This window comes from Chinchilla lanigera, unplaced genomic scaffold (genome assembly GCF_000276665.1).
Source record: "Chinchilla lanigera isolate Chin_1 unplaced genomic scaffold, ChiLan1.0 scaffold00029, whole genome shotgun sequence".
Lineage (NCBI taxonomy): Eukaryota > Metazoa > Chordata > Mammalia > Rodentia > Chinchillidae > Chinchilla > Chinchilla lanigera.
The window spans coordinates 2,373,512-2,391,842 of NW_004955430.1; the positions used below are offsets into that span (position 1 = coordinate 2,373,512).

At 55.3% G+C, this 18,331-nt stretch overlaps 1 protein-coding gene across 2 annotated transcripts in view; it reads left to right on the forward strand.

Moving 5' to 3' along the window:
* Dnah1 (dynein, axonemal, heavy chain 1) overlaps window positions 1-17,959 on the forward strand; it is a 67,543-nt gene extending 49,584 nt beyond the window's left edge. The window contains exons 49-78 of one of the 2 annotated variants that reach the window (XM_005387314.1): window positions 1,291-1,487; window positions 1,921-2,056; window positions 2,932-3,140; window positions 3,384-3,555; window positions 4,420-4,611; window positions 4,988-5,098; window positions 5,878-6,063; window positions 6,400-6,591; window positions 8,227-8,394; window positions 8,480-8,671; window positions 8,859-8,990; window positions 9,502-9,627; window positions 10,219-10,338; window positions 10,441-10,590; window positions 10,697-10,857; window positions 11,416-11,641; window positions 11,787-11,982; window positions 12,301-12,452; window positions 12,876-13,072; window positions 13,299-13,443; window positions 13,675-13,833; window positions 13,907-14,038; window positions 14,456-14,626; window positions 14,704-14,883; window positions 14,955-15,131; window positions 15,742-15,912; window positions 16,064-16,194; window positions 16,493-16,844; window positions 17,111-17,345; window positions 17,791-17,959. In XM_005387314.1, the coding sequence (XP_005387371.1) occupies window positions 1,291-1,487; window positions 1,921-2,056; window positions 2,932-3,140; window positions 3,384-3,555; window positions 4,420-4,611; window positions 4,988-5,098; window positions 5,878-6,063; window positions 6,400-6,591; window positions 8,227-8,394; window positions 8,480-8,671; window positions 8,859-8,990; window positions 9,502-9,627; window positions 10,219-10,338; window positions 10,441-10,590; window positions 10,697-10,857; window positions 11,416-11,641; window positions 11,787-11,982; window positions 12,301-12,452; window positions 12,876-13,072; window positions 13,299-13,443; window positions 13,675-13,833; window positions 13,907-14,038; window positions 14,456-14,626; window positions 14,704-14,883; window positions 14,955-15,131; window positions 15,742-15,912; window positions 16,064-16,194; window positions 16,493-16,844; window positions 17,111-17,345; window positions 17,791-17,912 (5,190 nt within the window). In that variant the 3' untranslated portion in view covers window positions 17,913-17,959. Of the gene's footprint in view, window positions 1-1,290; window positions 1,488-1,920; window positions 2,057-2,931; window positions 3,141-3,383; window positions 3,556-4,419; window positions 4,612-4,987; window positions 5,099-5,877; window positions 6,064-6,399; window positions 6,592-8,226; window positions 8,395-8,479; window positions 8,672-8,858; window positions 8,991-9,501; window positions 9,628-10,218; window positions 10,339-10,440; window positions 10,591-10,696; window positions 10,858-11,415; window positions 11,642-11,786; window positions 11,983-12,300; window positions 12,453-12,875; window positions 13,073-13,298; window positions 13,444-13,674; window positions 13,834-13,906; window positions 14,039-14,455; window positions 14,627-14,703; window positions 14,884-14,954; window positions 15,132-15,741; window positions 15,913-16,063; window positions 16,195-16,492; window positions 16,845-17,110; window positions 17,346-17,790 lie in introns of those variants that run through there. The other variant, XM_013515571.1, reaches the window with a different exon arrangement.
* Window positions 17,960-18,331: the final 372 nt, after the last annotated feature.

Genomic DNA, 18,331 nt, shown 5'->3' on the forward strand with positions numbered 1-18,331 from the left:
GTCTGCCCGCTGGGGTGCTGGCCCTCTGCAGACACTGCTAACAGGGCGGTGCACTAGACCCGACGGGCAGGACAGTCAGGCAAGCTCTTAGCCTCTCGGAGGCTTCATTTCCTTCATTGCCTTACTGTTGCATGGGTGCAGCCAGCAGGCCCTGCTCTGCCCATCTCTGACAAGCTCGTGGCTCACCCGAGACAGACCCTGTAAACAGGGACACACTAGGCCCATTTGAGGGATTATCGTTCCCACCCACAGAGGGACAGCAGGGCCTCTTGGACCACAGCTCTCAGCTGGGACCCAGGGAGGCAGGGTTGAGGCCTCCATCGCGGGCCTCAGAGCTGCTCGTGGAAGGGGGCCGCCCAGTTGTTTCCTTCTGCACATACATCTTCCCTTAGTTCCCAGGTGCCCGCACTGGGGTTCCAGGGTCAGTATAACTTGGTAGGACCCAGAGGAAGTAACCAGGGCTCTGACCCTCAGGCCTAGTCATGTCTAGTACATCAGGCCCCTTTCAGGAAGATCTGGTTTGTAGAGAGTGGGCCCAGAACTACACTTTCAGTCCTTATTTTTTATTTGAGACAGAGTCTCCATAAGTCATTAGTTGTGTAAGCTGTGCTCAAGCTTTTGATCTTCCTATCTCAGCCTCTCAAGGAACTGGGATTACAAGTGTATGTCAGCACACCCAACGAGACCTGGCTTCTCAAAGCTGGCATTGCTCCGTGCAAGGAAAGAGCAGGGCTTCCTGTGGGAGGGGTGAATATCTCCTTAGGAAGGGCCTTGGTACACAGGGTTCCAACCAGCCAAACTATAGCTGGAGTTGCACAAGTGACAGCAGGGAGATTCCAATATGGCCAGTTGGGATTCCAAAGAAAAGAGTGACAGATCCTAGGGTGATCAGTCTGAAGCGTTTATCAGGGAACCTTACAAGCAGAGGGGTCTACAGATTCCTCATGGTGCACCATTAAACAAGAAATATTCTAGTTTGTCTACTAAAGAGACAGAGGTGAGTGATGGAGTTTATGTAACAGCATAGGGAATTTGGCAGGGGCAGAGCTGGCTTCTACACATGGAGCGATATGGGGGGTTTTCAGCGTTTCAAGTAACAACGTAAGCCAGTTCATCAATGCCTGGAAATGTTCAAGGCTCCAGCTTGGATTCAAGCCTGCTGGGGAGCCCGCGCAGCTGGCCAGCCAGAGTGGTCAGCCACTGTGCGATTCCCAGACAGGACAGAGCAGGGGGGTGGAGAGGCAGGGAGACCCCACAGTGGAGAGCCAGCCACACCCCCTCCATTCTCAGATGATGCAGGTGATTGAGGAGTACATGGAGGACTACAACCAGATCAACACAGCCAAGCTGAAGCTGGTCCTCTTCATGGACGCCATGAGCCACATCTGCCGCATCAGCCGAACTCTGCGCCAGGCACTAGGCAACGCCCTCCTGCTGGGCGTGGGTGGCAGTGGCCGCAGCTCCCTCACGCGGCTCGCCTCACACATGTGAGGACCCTTAGGCATGGTGGGCAGTGGGCAGCTGGTGGCAGACTGGAAGCTTGACTGATGCTTTTCCACAGTGGAACCCTGAGGCTTACAGGTTTCTGAAGGACTGGGACAGGACCTGGACTCCCAGGAGCGGCAGCTACAGTGCCCTGCGCTGCTGTGGGGAGGGAGGATGCTGGCATCCTAGAGGGCCTCCTGGAGGAGGTATCTGTAGGCCTGCTCCCAGAATCAGAGCTGGGAGGATAGAAGGAGAGGCTATTCCAGGCTGAGGGAATAGGTTGAGCAAAGGTCTAGGGGCAAGAGAGCAGGTCCAGGGCCTGGAGGGCCTGCAAGTCTGCCCAGATAAAAGCAAGGTTTCAGATGGCTGGATGGAGTTTGAGCACCCGCCGCTCATCATGATCTGGCATGGCTTGACTCGAACTCCCGCTTCCAGGGCTGAGTACGAGTGCTTCCAGATCGAGCTCTCCAAGAACTACGGCATGTCCGAGTGGCGTGAGGATGTCAAGAAGGTCCTGCTCAAAGCTGGCCTGCACAACCTGCCCATCACCTTCTTGTTCTCAGACACCCAGGTACTGCCACAGTGGCAGGGGGCAGGTCTCAGGGTGGGCTGGACACAGTGCCATCCCTTGGCATCCTGCAAGGTGGTCAGTCCCTCTCGCCCAGCACACGCAGTCAAGGCAGATCTGAGGAGGACGGGCAGGACCAGGTGGGGTCACAGAGCTAAGGGGGACATGACTCATGCTCCAAGAGTAAAAAGGCCTCCCAGTGCCAGGGCATACCTCTCACTGGCCAACAGCTTCCCACCTTAAGGACATGGGGCTTATGCCCAAAGTACTAGGGACTCATGGCTCCTCTCTTTGGGGCTGCTCTCTCCGGGACTTACTGGGTATAAGACCTCTCCCCAGGTCTCTGAATGAAAGAGAGGTTGATCCCAAAGCCACAAGACAAATAGTGCAGCTCTTAAACTCGGCTGGCCGTCAGGGTTGAGCCTGGGGCTGAAGGCCCAGAAAGTGACCTACCCAGAGTAAAGGCTGCTCTGCTCCATCCCCGTCCCAACCCCAGGGCTCCCTTCAGGAGGTCACTGACTGAGTCGGGAAAGTGAGGGTGCCCTTTGACACAGGCTAGGTGTCCTTGCCTATAGCCATGGTTTCCACCTGTGGGTAAACTGAGGCCTTGAGGGAGGCCAGAAAGTGAGCAGGAAGAAATCACACCCTTCACCTGGACTTGGGGCCCTGCCACAGCCCAGGTGTCCTCTTCAGCACTCTGAAGGTGGGGCAGGCCTAGGCATAAATCCTGAGCTACTTATGAAGTCGCTTGAGGGACCCTAGGCTTCTCTGAGATTCAGTGGCAGGGTCTCTCAATAGGGCTGTTGTGGAGGTCCGGTGAGATGGCCTGCACAAGGGACCACCATAACAGCTTAGCACCTCTCGTTGCCTTTCCCTAGATCAAGAATGAGTCCTTCCTAGAGGATATCAACAATGTCCTGAACTCAGGCGACATTCCCAACCTTTACAACCTGGATGAGCAGGACCAGATTGTCAACGCTATGCGAAGCTATGTCCAGGAGCAGGGCCTGCAGCCCACCAAGGCCAACCTCATGGCTGCCTACACTGGGCGTGTACGCAGCAACATCCACATGGTGCTGTGCATGAGGTAGAAGCAGGCTTGCTGGGGCCACAAGGCTGAGCAGGGGGCCGGCCTCTGGGGTTCAGGAGGCCTGGGTACTTAGGCCTGAGATGAGAAGTGCCCCTGGGCCTGGCCATCATGCCACTGGGACCAGGCTGCTGGTATGTCCTGATGGCCATGCCACAGGGCTGAGGAAGGGCCCTGAGTCCACGGTTCTTGGGGTCCTAAGTCGGTGTCCTTGGGCCTCATTTGGGTGCCTGGCTCCCCCAGCCCCATTGGAGAGGTCTTCCGAGCTCGCCTGAGGCAGTTCCCCTCCCTCGTCAACTGCTGTACCATTGACTGGTTTAATGAGTGGCCAGCAGAGGCCCTGGAGTCTGTGGCTGCCACATTCCTGAACGAGATCCCAGAACTGGAATCTTCCTCCGAAACAATTGAAGGACTGGTAGGTGTCTTGGTGAGGAGCAAGCCCTGGGGAGAACTGTCTTATTTTGGGCATGGACTTGGGGTCCCTGAGGCCTAGATCAGACTCCCAGGCCCACTACAAGTTAGCCTTTCCGTCAGACAGCCTTACCTATCTAAAGTTCAGTTTCTTCATCTGTAAAGCAAAGAGTGCCACGGTCATTACAGTGACACTGATACTCAGCACACAGCTATACGGTTACAGCTTCCCTGATTTCCTGAGTGTTTCATGGCAGCTTTCTTCCAAGAGTCCCCTGACACAACTCCAGAGACCACAGATGGGGTGAGCTACATTTGTCTGGTCTGACCCCAGAGAGTGAGGTCCCCCTGGGCCAAGGGCAAGATGAAGCCAACAGTTCCCTGCCCATCTCTGCTCAGGCCTTGCTCTGGGTCCAGCCTCTGCAGGACACCACTTTGGGGCTTTCAGAGACAGGAAGGCCATGGGAGCTGTGACAAGGGCACTGGGCCACAGCTTGGAGGCAGCTCGGTCTGTGTTCAAAGCCAGCTCTACCCTGACTCCTCTGGGCCTTGGGTTTTTCATCTGCATAAGAGGTGCCCTTGACCTGAAGTTTGTAAAAATCTTAAGAAACAGTGAGTGTAGGGCTGGGGATTTAGCTCAGCGGCAAAAAGCACCTGCCTGGCAAGCGCAAGGTCGTGAGTTCCGTTCCCAGTAACAGAGAAAAACCAAAAAAAAAAAAAAAGAAACAGTGAGTGTAAGGATGCAAGTTCCTTCTATGGGTCCCTCCTCAGGACCAGGCTACAGTGACTTTGGGGGCCCCAAGTGCCCTGTCTTTGCTGGGATTGCCACAAAACCTGGAGGACATCAACTATGTCCTCCTCTTCACAGATTCAGGTTTGCGTGCATATACACCTGTCAGTGTCGAAGAAGTGTGTCGAGTACCTGGCAGAGCTGGCCCGCCACAACTATGTGACCCCCAAGAGCTATTTGGAACTGCTCAATATTTTCTCCATCCTCATCGGGCAGAAGAAACTGGAGCTGAAAACTGCCAAAAACCGCATGAAGAGTGGCCTTGACAAGGTGGGCTTGGGAGAAGCCTCATGGACAGGGGCCAGTGGCCAGGGGCCCTGCCCTGGTACCAGGGTGACCCAGCATTTCCAATTGGAACACACAGTTTTTAAACAAGTGGCTTTCTCCCTCAGTGAAAGAATAGTTTATCAGCCAAAGGCAAGCCATTAATTACCCTATAGATTCTCAGAGGAATCTATGGGCCCCTTTTTCTAGCAGCTGCTCAGCAACCTGATGGCCACTGGAGCTGCCATGGCCTCCTTCTCATGTATGGGGGTGGCCCAGCAGGAGGCTCTCCCCAGCACCCACCAGGCCTGACTCTCTCTATGGTCCCTGTCACATCTGTTTTACTTTCCATGTCCCCCGCCCCATCCTGCCCTACCCCCAGTTACTACGCACTTCTGAGGACGTGTCCAAGATGCAAGAGGAGCTGGAGGTCATGCGCCCCTTGCTGGAAGAGGCTGCCAAGGACACCATATACACCATGGAGCAGATCAAGGTTGGGGCTGCTCCCAGACTCTCCTCCTAGATAGATACCTGGCCTTGTCTGAGGACAACATCTCTAAACAACCACAGACTGCCTCCTACCTGACCTGAGCAAGTCAGTCAGCCTTCATGTACCTCAGTTTCTTCATTCGGTAGCTATTCATTCGCTTGACAGACGCTTAGTCAGAATTATTTTATGCCACGCACTTGCTGAGAGTGGTAAAGAGCAAGGCAAATAAATCCAAACAGCACCAGACAATGCTAATAACCACAGCACAGACTGCTGGGAGGCTTGCCACAGGCAGATGTGCAGATTCTGCATAGCACAAGGGCACATCTGAGGACCCTGTCCTCCCAGTAAACATCACACACTTGGAATTCATTAAGACAGTTTTCAGGCAGAAGTGTTTAAGTGTTTTCAAAGCCAGGGTTTTTCAAATTTTTTCCAAGAAGAAAGGTGGGAGGTGTGCCTTTCTCTGGCATGTAGGAAGGGGCCCTGTGTGCTTGGGAGCTTCCCTATGGGGTAGGTATCTTCAGACCTGGAAAGCCCTGAGCCCCACACCAGGCCCGTGACAAGGGCTCAGTGTGTAGAAAAGGCTCCTGGCCATCCCAATCTCTATAGCCTGTCACAACTGGGAGATGCCTTGAGAATGGAACTCCCAACCTTCTTTTCCTTCCTTATGGGGAGTCTGAGGTGCAAAGGAGAGAGAGAGACAGAGAGACAGAGACAGAAACAGAGAGAAGGGCATGCTTGCTGCTACCACTGAGCTCTTCTGTCCTCTCATCCCCAAGGCGGATACAGCCATTGCTGAGGAGACCAGGAATTCTGTGCAGGCTGAGGAGATCAAAGCCAATGAGAAGGCCAGGAAGGCACAAGCTATTGCTGATGATGCTCAGAAGGATCTGGATGAGGCACTGCCAGCCTTAGATGCAGCCTTGGCCAGCCTGCGCAACCTCAACAAAAACGATGTGACTGAGGTGGGTAACAATTTCTCTTGGTCACTCCCACGTCATCCTTCTCTGATGCCCTCTCGGGGCCTAGTGGTGTTTCTAGGCCCTCCCTCTGCACATTCTTTGGGGGCCACATGCCAAGAGGTGAGGGCAAAACTAGGGCTAGACCCTAGCTGCATGCCCTGCCCTCCTCGTGCCAGCCCTCAGTCTGAAGCTGACCTCAGATCATCTCTGGGCATGCTCTTGGTTCTGTAGCAGTAGGGGATTGATTGGTGGCCACCTCCTGTCTGGCAGTGTTCCTGACCAGAAGGAGCTACTCAGTGATGGGCCACCCTCCTCCCTACCCTGTGACTGGCCCCGCAGGTGCGTGCCATGCAACGGCCACCCCCAGGCGTGAAGCTAGTCATAGAAGCTGTGTGCATCATGAAGGGTATCAAGCCAAAGAAGGTGGCTGGAGACAAGCCAGGCACCAAAGTGGATGACTACTGGGAGCCAGGCAAGGGGCTGCTGCAGGACCCAGGTCGCTTCCTGGAGAGCCTCTTCAAGTTTGACAAGGTGAGCATTGCAGGCACTGGGTCCAGCCAGCAGGGGAGGCTGGGACCCAGCAGGTCAGGGAAGCTGGAGAGGCGTCTACCCTACCACAGGGTCTGCATGCTGTGGTCTTTATCCCCTCTCTGCCCGCCCCACCCCTGCCAGCAGCACACACAGCCCTAGGGCCACAGGGCTGACTGGGACTGGGAAGCATAGAGGTAGTGTTTTAGGGTAGTTTTGACAGAAATGGCTCACCAATCTAAAGTATTACAGGCCCTTCTTGCCTCAAACAAAGAATTGGGTGAGACAAGCCAAAAACAGTGCCAAAATTTTATTTGAAAAGTGCAAGATAAATGGGTATGGAGTAAACCAGCTCTGCAGGACAAGCTTGGGGCAAACAAAGGAGAAAAGGGGGTAAAAGCAAAAACAAAAGTACACTTCCACATCTGAGAAACACGGCACAGGCTATCGTGGAAACTCACGATAGCGGCTTTTATACCATGATGGCTGGTTTTTAATGCCATCCACATCTCCTGGGAGCTCACCAGAAATTCTACATAGGGGGTCCTGGTGTAGCCGGGGATCTTGTGATTGACAGGTTCCACGCATTTCCCCCAGCCAGCTTTGCCATGCCCTATCTCCTATATTAATGGAGTGACAGGAAGACCCACCGACCGATGGGTATTGGGAAAATTAGAACCAAAGCAGACTCCTGTGCCCCATAGCATGTCACCTACAGTCACTCCAAGACTCCACAGCCTGGGAATTTTTTGTGCCCTTTTCACTCTGGGCCCCTATGGCCTTGACTGACCAAGACCTCCACCATCACATTTGTCCCTCAGCCTCAGCACCTCAGTTTCATCTTCCCCTGTGTTCCCCTGGATTTCTTTGTCCGTCTGGACATGCGCCCTCTCGGGGGCTGTCCCACGGTTAAGTCAGCCAGGAGCCCACAGTTCCCTGCAGGGGGCCCCTCTCCATCCTGGAAATTGCCCAAGGAGCAGCTGCCTGACCCATATGGGCCACCTCCACCACCACGTGTCAGTGCAGGGGCTGGGCATTTCCATGCTGAGCTTGGAGACTAGGGACAGCGGCTGGTCTCAGGTCTCAGCAGCAGCTAGACCCCCTTTGGGCTTCACCATTCTTCTTCCTCTCCCTTTAGGCAGGAAACCAGAGCCCTACAGGTCTAATCAAGCCATTGTGAGAAAAGCCTGCAGGCCAGGCATGATCAGGGCCATTGCTCAGGAACCTGGGCTCAGCCCTAGCTCTGGCTCCAGGAGCTTGTTAGCAATGCAGCTTCCTAGGCTCATCAGAACCATCGATGGAGCATCAGAACCACTCACTCTTTTCACATCCACTCAAGCTACTGCTCTCAGAAAGCAGCCCTTGTCTTTCAGTGAGTTTTGTAGTGGGGCCTTGTGTACTGTCAGATTGAGGCTTCTGGGAATTTATGTGAAATCCCTGGGACACAGAGGTTCCTTGTCTGGCCTGCCTTTCTAGATTGTGCTTACTCTTTAAGGAGGACCCTGGGCTAAAGTCTGCACAGAACATACGGAAGAGAAGCAGGAGGCAGGGGTCCCTCAGAGGCCCCACCCCCCAGGAGAGCCCCTCTCCTATCAGGTGTGGGAAGCAGCCTCTTGAGGCCCATGATTTCCACACCAGGACAACATTGGAGAGACTGTGATCAAGGCCATCCAGCCGTACATCGACAACGAGGAGTTCCAACCAGCTGCCATCGCCAAGGTGTCCAAAGCCTGCACCTCTATCTGCCAGTGGGTGCGGGCCATGCACAAGTACCACTTCGTGGCCAAGGCTGTGGAGCCCAAGCGGGTGAGGACCAGGTAGAGCTGGTGGTGGCTGGTTCCCCTCCCCAGGGTACTCAGAGGCAAGCTGGCCCTGTACCCTCTGCTGGTAGCAAGCCTTGCGGGAGGCCCAGGAAGACCTGGAGGTGACACAAAGGATCCTGGAGGAGGCAAAGCATCGCCTGCGTGAGGTAGAGGGTGGCATCGCCACCATGCAGGCCAAGTACCGAGAATGCATTGCTAAGAAAGAAGAGCTGGAGATGAAGTGTGAGCAGTGTGAGCAGCGGCTGGGCCGTGCTGACAAGGTGCGTCCTGCTCTTCCACGAGGCCCATGAGCATGGCCACCTGACAGGGCCCAGAAGGGCCTGGGGAGGGGGTTCTGTGGTAGCTGTCCATACCCTCTCCTTAGCAATCATGAGGGCTGCAGCAGGGGATCCACCGCAGCCCCCAGCACAACCTCCCAGAGCCCACCCCATGGGGCCACCTCTGCAGCTCATCAACGGGCTGTCGGATGAGAAGGTGCGCTGGCAGGAGACGGTGGAGAACCTGGAGAATATGCTTGACAACATATCGGGCAACGTGCTGGTTGCTGCCGGCTTTGTGGCCTACCTGGGCCCCTTCACGGTAAGCAGAAGATTTTCCTCTGATGAGTCTCCTCTCCCAGAGAGCCTTCCCTGGGGCCTCACCTCCAAGGGCAGCCTGGTGGCGGCCTCTCCTTCCCTGTCTCATTCAGCAAGCCTGTGGTAGGCCACCTCTGTGAGCCAGGTGCTGGGGACACAGCAGTGTGCAGAAGGGCCAGAGGCGCCATTCTCAAGGAACTGGCCTTCTAGGGGAACATGTGAGAGCGCACACATGTACCTGTCTGTGCCACGCACTGCTCCAACACTCACACACTTCGTGGTGGCTCCCACGTAATCCTTCCAGTCACCATACAGGTGGACATTGTTGCCATTACCTTGCCTTATAGCTGAGGTGTGTGAATCCAAGCAAGTCACCCCAAGTGGGACTAGAATGCAGGCATCTGTTTCCATACCCGAGCTCTGACCTTGTGGGCATCTGCCAAGCTATGATGTAGCAGGAGGGAGGGAGGGCCATGGTGTCTGGTGTGATAGCCCGGTGTCTGGCATCTCCTTAGGGTCAGTATCGCACAGCACTCTACGACCAGTGGGTCAAGCAGCTTATAGTCCATCATGTACCACACACTTCTGAGCCCACGCTAATTGGAACGCTGGGGAACCCCGTGAAGATCCGCTCATGGCAGGTGCCTACCCCAGGGGGCTGGGACAAACCAGGCTGGGCTGCAGTGTGGTCCAGCTAGGCCAGGAGCCTCCTGCCTCCCTCCCACTCTCCCTTCTGGGGCCAGACTTGAAGGTGCCTCTACTGAATATTCCTGGGTCCTGCAAGAGGGTGGTGGGTAGGAGAGAGAGAGAAGCTAGATCAAGAGGGCACAAATGCTAGCTAAGAGTGTGGGGTGTGGGGTGGCATAGCAGAACTGTCCGGGTAAAGATTTCCTAAAAGAAGTCATGTCCCATAGGCAGAGGCCAAGCAAGGGCAAAGGCCAGGCAGGAGGGCGAATGGGGTGTGGGCTCCATGAAGGTGGTGCCACTGGATGAGGACTCAGCAAGCATCAGGACACAAGTGCCCAGCAAAAGAGGGCATCAGGAGCACAAGAGAGGCAGGGATCTTGGGGACCAAGACTTTGCCCACACTGTCACTTGCACCCCCCACACACATCCAAAGGGTGCAATACAAAGAGTCATGTTCAAAGCCAAAGCCTGAGGTTGGGAGTAGTTCACACCAGGGTCCTGCTCAGAAAGAGCCCTGACCCACTCTGACATCTGGCCTTCCACAGATTGCTGGCCTTCCCAATGACACTTTGTCAGTGGAGAACGGGGTCATCAACCAGTTCTCCCAGCGCTGGACTCACTTCATTGACCCCCAGGGCCAGGCCAACAAATGGATCAAGAACATGGTGAGCCCACCTGCCAACACAGCCGGCGTCGGCAGGTGCAGGGGAAGCAGCCTCAGCCTGGCTCTCGGCCTTCCTGTCCACACCTATCTCTTTCCCTTGCAGGAGAAGGACAATGGGCTGGATGTGTTTAAGCTGAGTGACCGTGACTTCCTGCGCAGCATGGAGAATGCCATCCGCTTTGGCAAGCCATGCCTTCTGGAGAATGTGGGCGAGGAGCTTGACCCAGCTCTGGAGCCTGTGCTGCTTAAGCAGGTGGGCCTGTGGGGGGCAGAACAGGGCTATAGCACTGGGCAGGGAGCTGTCCACACCATACTGGCACAGCTCAGGCCCCAGCACCGGCCTGTTCCACCCATCACAGACATACAAGCAGCAGGGGAACACAGTGCTGAGGCTGGGGGATACAGTGATCCCCTACCATGAGGACTTCAGGATGTACATCACCACCAAGCTGCCCAACCCACACTACACACCCGAGATCTCCACCAAACTCACCCTCATCAACTTCACCCTGTCGCCCAGGTAAGTCCCCATCCCTGAGGGACCCAAGCATCCACTCTACCTCCTCCTGCCTGGCTGCTGCTTGGCTATTCCAGGCTGGGTAGCCACTCAGTGGCTCTACCAGCTTCCTTCCAGGCACTGGCATCCCCTCTACCAGCTCCTCTGACCTGCCAGTTTCCACCTTAGAACTCTCACCCTCGCCCCACAGGCCTGCTCAGCACCAACACTGACATTTCCATGGCCACTATGAGGCTCTCCACAAGTCCGTGGGTACAAAGGCGCTGGAAACCTATCACCTATAGCCCCCTCCTTTGGGGAAGAACTGTTCAGAGACTTGAGGTCCAACTGGCCAGTTCTCACTGGAGTTCCAGACTACTGGGTTCTGGGGTGCCACCTGAGGTCTCGCTGAGCTGTGTACTAGCCCACAGCCTGTGATGGAGCCCAGGCCCTCCAGGTGGACACTGGTAGGATGCTGGGCTCTTGGAGCCCCGGGGACAGAGGCAGATAAGTGAGCAGGCTCAAAGTTGGCCCTCTGGGGCTCACCAGGTGTTACAACATGGTGCCTCCTGACCCTGGCAGTGGCCTGGAGGACCAGCTGCTGGGCCAGGTAGTGGCTGAAGAGCGACCAGACCTGGAGGAGGCCAAGAACCAGCTGATTATCAGTAATGCCAAGATGCGTCAGGAACTAAAGGACATTGAAGACCAGATCCTATACCGGCTCAGCTCCTCTGAGGGCAACCCTGTGGATGACATGGAGCTCATCAAAGTGCTAGAAGCATCCAAAATGAAGGCTGCTGAGATCCAGGTGGACAACTGCCTCTTCCTACCTGCCTCGGGCCTGCCCCCTATCTCTTCCACCTTTCCCAGGCCTGGCCCCTACTTCCATCCACCTCTGTCTTCTGCTCTTTGTCAGTGTACCTGGGCCTAACATCCTCCTACTGCACCCCCAGGCCAAGGTCAAGATTGCAGAGCAGACAGAGAAGGACATTGACCTCACACGCATGGAGTACATACCTGTGGCTGTCCGTACTCAGATCCTCTTCTTCTGCGTGTCTGACCTGGCGAACGTGGACCCCATGTACCAGTACTCCCTCGAATGGTTCCTCAACATCTTCCTCTCGGGCATTGCCAACTCAGAGAGGGCAGGTAACCCCAGCACACAGGCACAACAGGCCCACTCTGACACAGACAGGACACACCACATGTGGACACATTTCCACCATGGGGCACACACATAAATTCACACCCACATTCACTGGCACAACCTCTCACATCAGTCAGCCTCATGGCACCTAAGAACATGCCCTCTGTTCCCTACCCTCCCTGGGTCCCTTTACTGAGAAAACAAGCTGCCCAAGAGGATGGCCAGTGCCCTGATGGCTACCGGGAGGTTAGCTAAGCACCCTGGGATGCTCCTTCCTCTCTCCTCTCCTCACACTCTGCCATTGCATCTCTACCCTGCAGACAACCTGAAAAAGCGCATCATCAACATCAACCGCTACCTGACATACAGCCTCTACAGCAATGTCTGCCGCAGCCTCTTTGAGAAGCACAAGCTGATGTTCGCCTTCCTGCTCTGTGTCCGCATCATGATGAATGAGGGCAAGATCAACCAGGTGCAGAGGCAGGGAGTGGCCAGGCACCCTGACTGCCTGAGTGGTTACCCTGTTGTGGGCCAGGGAGAACAGGGTGGATAGAAAGGGAAAGCTAAGTATAAGGGTACAGCAAAACAGAAGGGCAGAGGCCTAAAGAAGCTCAGTTCCTTGGTTAAACACAACAGAAAACCTGGGTTATGGCCCAACCAATGATGTGAGCACAGGCTTTCTTAGAGCCTTGAATGTGCTCAGCACAGAGACTGTCCTCAGGCACAGACTATCCTGAGCCGGAAGCCCCAGTGAAGCACATATCCGGGAAAAGGCAAAGTGGAGACACTAAACCAGACCTATCTGACCAATATCTCCAAGGGCAGCTCAGTTTCTCTGGGTGGAGTGCCTAGAGGTAAGGAGGAGATGGCTACAACCTGCCTGGTCTCCTCCCAGGGTGAGTGGCGCTACCTCCTGTCTGGGGGCTCCATCCAGACCATGACTGAGAACCCTGCACCAGGATGGCTGTCAGAACGAGCCTGGCGAGACATCCTGGCACTGTCAAACCTGCCAACATTTTCCTCCTTCCCCTCTGACTTTGTAAAGCACAAGACAAAATTCCGGGCCATCTTCGACAGCCTGGAGCCCCACCGGTGAGCTGGGTCCCAGGGTGTGGCAGGGCAGCACATCAAGCAGCCAAGAGCCCGGGAACAGGTGCTCTGGGAGACCACCCCGGATTACCCTGCAGCTGTGGCCCAATCTCTCCTGTACCTTCAAACTGCAGTCTTGGGACAGCCCCCTCTCCGCTGCTATCCAGATGTCAGAATCCCTGGGGCCAGTGGCTTCCCACAGGCTGGCTTTCAGGGAAATTTGTTTCAGGGAACCCTTGCCTGGCATCTGGGACCAGTACCTGGACCAGTTCCAGAAGCTGCTGGTCCTCCGCTGCCTGCGTGGGGATAAGGTTACCAATGCCATGCAGGACTTTGTGGCCACTAACCTGGAGCCACGCTTCATTGAGCCCCAGGCAAGTGCTGGTACCCAGGCAGAGCTGGCACCCTGGATCTCAGGCACCTGGTGCCTCTGGATGAACTTCTTTGCAGCCTTGGCTAGGACAGGACTTGACTCCTACCCAGCCCTTAAGGGGACTCAGAAGCCCCAAAGTTCTCTCTGGGAGCCCTAGGACACCCCTCTCTTGCCTGGTCCCTGTCTCATCATCAATCCAAGGTGGTTCCAGCATCTCTCTGTGTTTTTACAGACAGCCAATCTATCAGTGGTGTTCAAAGACTCCAATTCCACCACGCCCCTCATCTTTGTGCTGTCACCTGGCACAGACCCTGCTGCTGATCTCTATAAATTTGCCGAAGAGATGAAGTTCTCCAAGAAGCTCTCTGCCATCTCCCTGGGTCAGGGTCAGGTAAGTGCCACACCGCGGGGGAGGGGGCTAGGAGGATGGCCCCCGACTCCATTCAGTGTTCCTGCCTGCACAGGGCCCTCGGGCAGAAGCCATGATGCGCAGCTCCATAGAGAGGGGCAAGTGGGTCTTCTTCCAGAACTGCCACCTAGCACCAAGCTGGATGCCAGCCCTGGAGCGCCTCATTGAGCACATCAACCCCGACAAGGTGTGCCCCGCTGCCTGTCACAGACCCAGTTGGGCCTCCTCTGCTGAAAGGGAGTACTAATCCAGCCATGAAAGACAGATGAGGCTTAAGTGAGATAATCCAACAGAGCACTCAGCCCAGCCCTGGACATGTAGCAAGTGTTCAGCAACTGAAGAACGTATCATGCATCAACTACATTTTTCTTAACAGTCTCATTTCTGGGGGTCTGGAGCCCGATAACTTGCCCAAGCCACCCAGCACAGACTGACTGGGGACCCTAGGACTTGCCAAAGCCCATATCCTTAACCATTTGTCCATGCAGCTTTTCCTGGCCCACTCCCAGGGTAGTCAGGCAGAGGGTGAGCTCAGGGTCCCTGGGCAGGAGGGAGCTGAGCGTTGATTTGTGTCCTGAGGCTCACGAGGAGCTTTGGGCACCAGGTGCACCGGGACTTCCGCCTGTGGCTCACCAGTCTGCCCAGTAACAAGTTTCCAGTGTCCATCCTGCAGAATGGCTCCAAGATGACCATTGAGCCACCACGTGGTGTCAAGGCCAACCTGCTGAAGTCCTACAACAGCCTCAGCGACGACTTCCTCAACTCCTGTCGTAAGGTGAGGCACACTTGGTGCATGCCTGCCTACCCGTCCCCATCGGCACCCCTCATGCCCCTTCCCCCTAACTCCCGCAGGTGTTGGAGTTCAAGTCCTTGCTGCTGTCTTTGTGCCTATTTCACGGGAATGCGCTGGAGCGTCGTAAATTTGGGGCTCTGGGCTTCAACATCCCCTATGAGTTCACAGATGGAGACCTACGCATCTGCATCAGCCAGCTCAAAATGTTTCTAGACGAATATGATGACATCCCTTACAAGGTAGGCCATGGACAGACTGGGGAGCAAGAGCCTGTGGAAGTTACAGGGGCCCTAAGCCATCCATCCCATAGGTCCTCAAGTACACGGCAGGAGAGATCAACTATGGAGGCCGTGTCACTGATGACTGGGACCGCCGCTGTGTTATGAACATCCTGGAGGACTTCTACAGGCCTGCTGTGCTCTCCCCTGACCACACCTACAGTGAATCAGGCATCTACCACCAGATCCAGCCCACCTACGACCTCAATGTGAGGCCACCCCCAAGGACTGAGCAGAAGGGGATCCACCAGGCTGGGGCTCCAGGGTGCCACGAACACCTTGGTACTTGGTGACGGGAGGCATAGCCGCTGCCCTCCAGGGGCTCCTTTGCACTGATGAAGCCATTTCATGGGTACAGAGGTAGAGTTAGTCCTTACCTGCTGAAGAGCAGGCTCTGTAGGGATAGGTGAACTCTGCCTCAGCCACTGCCTGTGTGTAATTATTCTGTGTAGGTTGGGACAGCTCTTCCAAGATGGTACTGGACCCAGACTCTGCAGTCAGGGCAGGCTCTCCAAAGACAAACTTTTACCAAACTGTGTAGGGAGAAGTTAAGAGCCAAGGCAGGGTTGGGTGGGCACCATGAAGAGGGCCTATGGTAGAAGGTATGAGCAGCTGCTTAGAGGAGCAGGGAGCTGGATGGAAATGGGAAGGAGTGGCGGGAAGTGAGCTCATCACACAGTACCTCAGAAGCCCTCACCCAGAAGAGCCAGGGGTGATACACAGGGTACATGACAAGTGAGATGTGCTCAAGGACAGTGTGACTCTGCAGGCTGGGTAGAGCCAGACAGAGCTCTCAATTTCAGACCTCCTACCTCCCAGGGCTACCTCTCCTACATCAAAAGTCTCCCACTAAACGATATGCCTGAGATCTTTGGCCTGCATGACAATGCCAACATCACCTTTGCCCAGAATGAGACTTTTGCCCTGCTTGGTGCCATCATCCAGCTGCAGCCCAAATCATCCTCTGTGGGCAGCCAAGGCCGGGAGGAGGTAAGCGGTAGCAGGGGAAAGGGGCCAAGGGCTGGGCAAGGCCATTCTCCACCATCCTGCCTGCTCCTCTCTGGGAAAGCCTTCGCCTATGGAATCCTTCAGGAGATAAAGGAGGCCAGCCTTGTCCCCTAACGTCTCTTTACTCCTGCAGATAGTGGAGGATGTGGCCCAGAACATTCTGCTCCAGGTGCCTGAGCCTATCAACTTGCAAATGGTAATGGCCAAGTACCCCGTGTTGTATGAGGAGTCAATGAACACTGTACTGGTACAAGAGGTCATTAGGTAATTCCTCCTGTCACCCCCGAGTCAGAGGCCAGTGTTGTGGAGAAATGAAAATAGGAGTGCTATACATTCCCATTTTATAGATGAGTAAACGGAGGCACAAGAAAGGTTAACCGACTTCCCAGGTCACATATTTGCTAAGACCCAGAGCTGGGATTTGTACCCAGGCTGCCTGACACAGCTCTACACTCTTCATGTTTCTGTTTTGCCATTGCTTCCTGTACATGGCCCCTAATTAGGGAGGGCACTGCCACACAATCCCAGCCCACTGCCTGCTTTCTTGCCCCTGGCCTCATAGGTACAACCGGCTGCTGCAAGTGATCACACAGACACTGCGAGACTTGCTCAAGGCACTCAAGGGGCTGGTGGTGATGTCCTCGCAGCTGGAGCTGATGGCTGCCAGCCTGTACAACAACACTGTGCCTGAGCTCTGGAATGCCAAGGCATACCCATCACTCAAGCCACTGGCCTCTTGGGTCATGGACCTGCTGCAGCGCCTGGACTTCCTGCACACCTGGATCCAAGGTGGCATCCCAGCCGTGTTCTGGATCAGTGGCTTCTTCTTCCCACAGGCTTTCCTGACAGGCACTCTACAGAACTTTGCCCGCAAGTTCATCATCTCCATTGACATCATCTCCTTTGATTTCAAGGTGTGGACACAGCCAGGGCCAGGTCAGGTGACAGGCTGGGGCATAGTTTAGGCAGAAGGGGCAATGAGACCATAGCTGCCTGGTATTTGGGGTAGCCCCAAACAGGCAAGACTCAGCCAGGAAAGGCCATGAGACCCAGGAAAATTCACAGGCTAAAATGGCAGGCAAGCGATGGGCGGGCAGGCAGACAGGAGCTCTCAGGTGACTAAAACCCTAATCCAGACTTTGGGTGTTGATATGTGTGTATGTCTGTGTGTCCCCCACAGGTGATGGCCCAGTCACCATCAGAACTCCAAGAAAGGCCCGAAGTCGGGTGCTACATCCATGGACTGTTCCTGGAAGGTGCCCGCTGGGACCCGCAGGCCTTCCAACTGGCTGAGTCTCGGCCCAAGGAGCTATACACAGATATGGCTGTTATCTGGCTCTTACCAGTGCCCCACCGCAAGGCTCAGAACCAGGACATCTACCTGTGTCCCATCTACAAGACACTGACCCGTGCCGGTACAGGGCCAAAGCAGGGAGCCTACACTATGGGTGGGGGCCCAAGGACTGACCCAACTCAGCCCAAGCCAGTTAGCCTGATTAGCGGAGTGGAGAGGCTGACAGATTTGGGACAACACAAAGCCAGGCTACAAGCAGGCAAGTTAACGTCCTCCATCAATGTATGAGCCCTAGCCTGCCACTGGGAGTTCAGAAGAGCAGTGGAAGCACAAACAAGGATGATCCCGGGCCGGGACCATAGGGACTGAACAGTGGCATCAACTCTGCTATCCTGTAGTAAGCTAGGCAGGCCTAACCCTTGGCCAGACACATTTATCAGACAGGATTCCCTTTGGGCCAGCAGCCTCTCTGTCCCTGACCCAGTCTGCCTGTCCCTCCCCCCGCCCTATCTCTGCTCTGCTGATGACAGAGCACAATCTAACACTCCCAACTTCTTGCCTGCCAGGAACACTGTCAACTACAGGCCACTCTACCAACTATGTCATCGCTGTGGAGATCCCTACCGACCAGCCTCAGCGACACTGGATAAAGCGCGGTGTGGCCCTCATCTGTGCCCTGGACTACTAGACTCAGAAGGGCCGGAACCATTAAAGTTGAGTTTTCCAGTTACTCTAGCCATGCCTCGGCCGCTTGTATGAGGCTCCCTCTGTAGGAGCCACTACTACTGTGGTGGGTGAGGACTGCAGTGGCCTCAGCAAAGAATGGGATCAGCAAGTGGGTGAGAGCACAGAGCTAGCTTCGGCCTGCAGTCCCTGTCCAAATGCAACAAGGAAAAAGGAGACGTGTGCCCTCCCAGGTCCCACTGCCCCTCCAGGGGGAACACATTAGGCACAACTAGAGATAGCACTACCTCCCTGACCCAGAGCCCCAGCACTACTGTGGGTTGTAAAGCTACCACATCTGGCAAAAGCCAAGCCTATTTTCCTTGGTGCACCTCATCTACAGCTCCTTCTCAACTCAGGTCCTAAATCCTAGTGTCTTAAGGC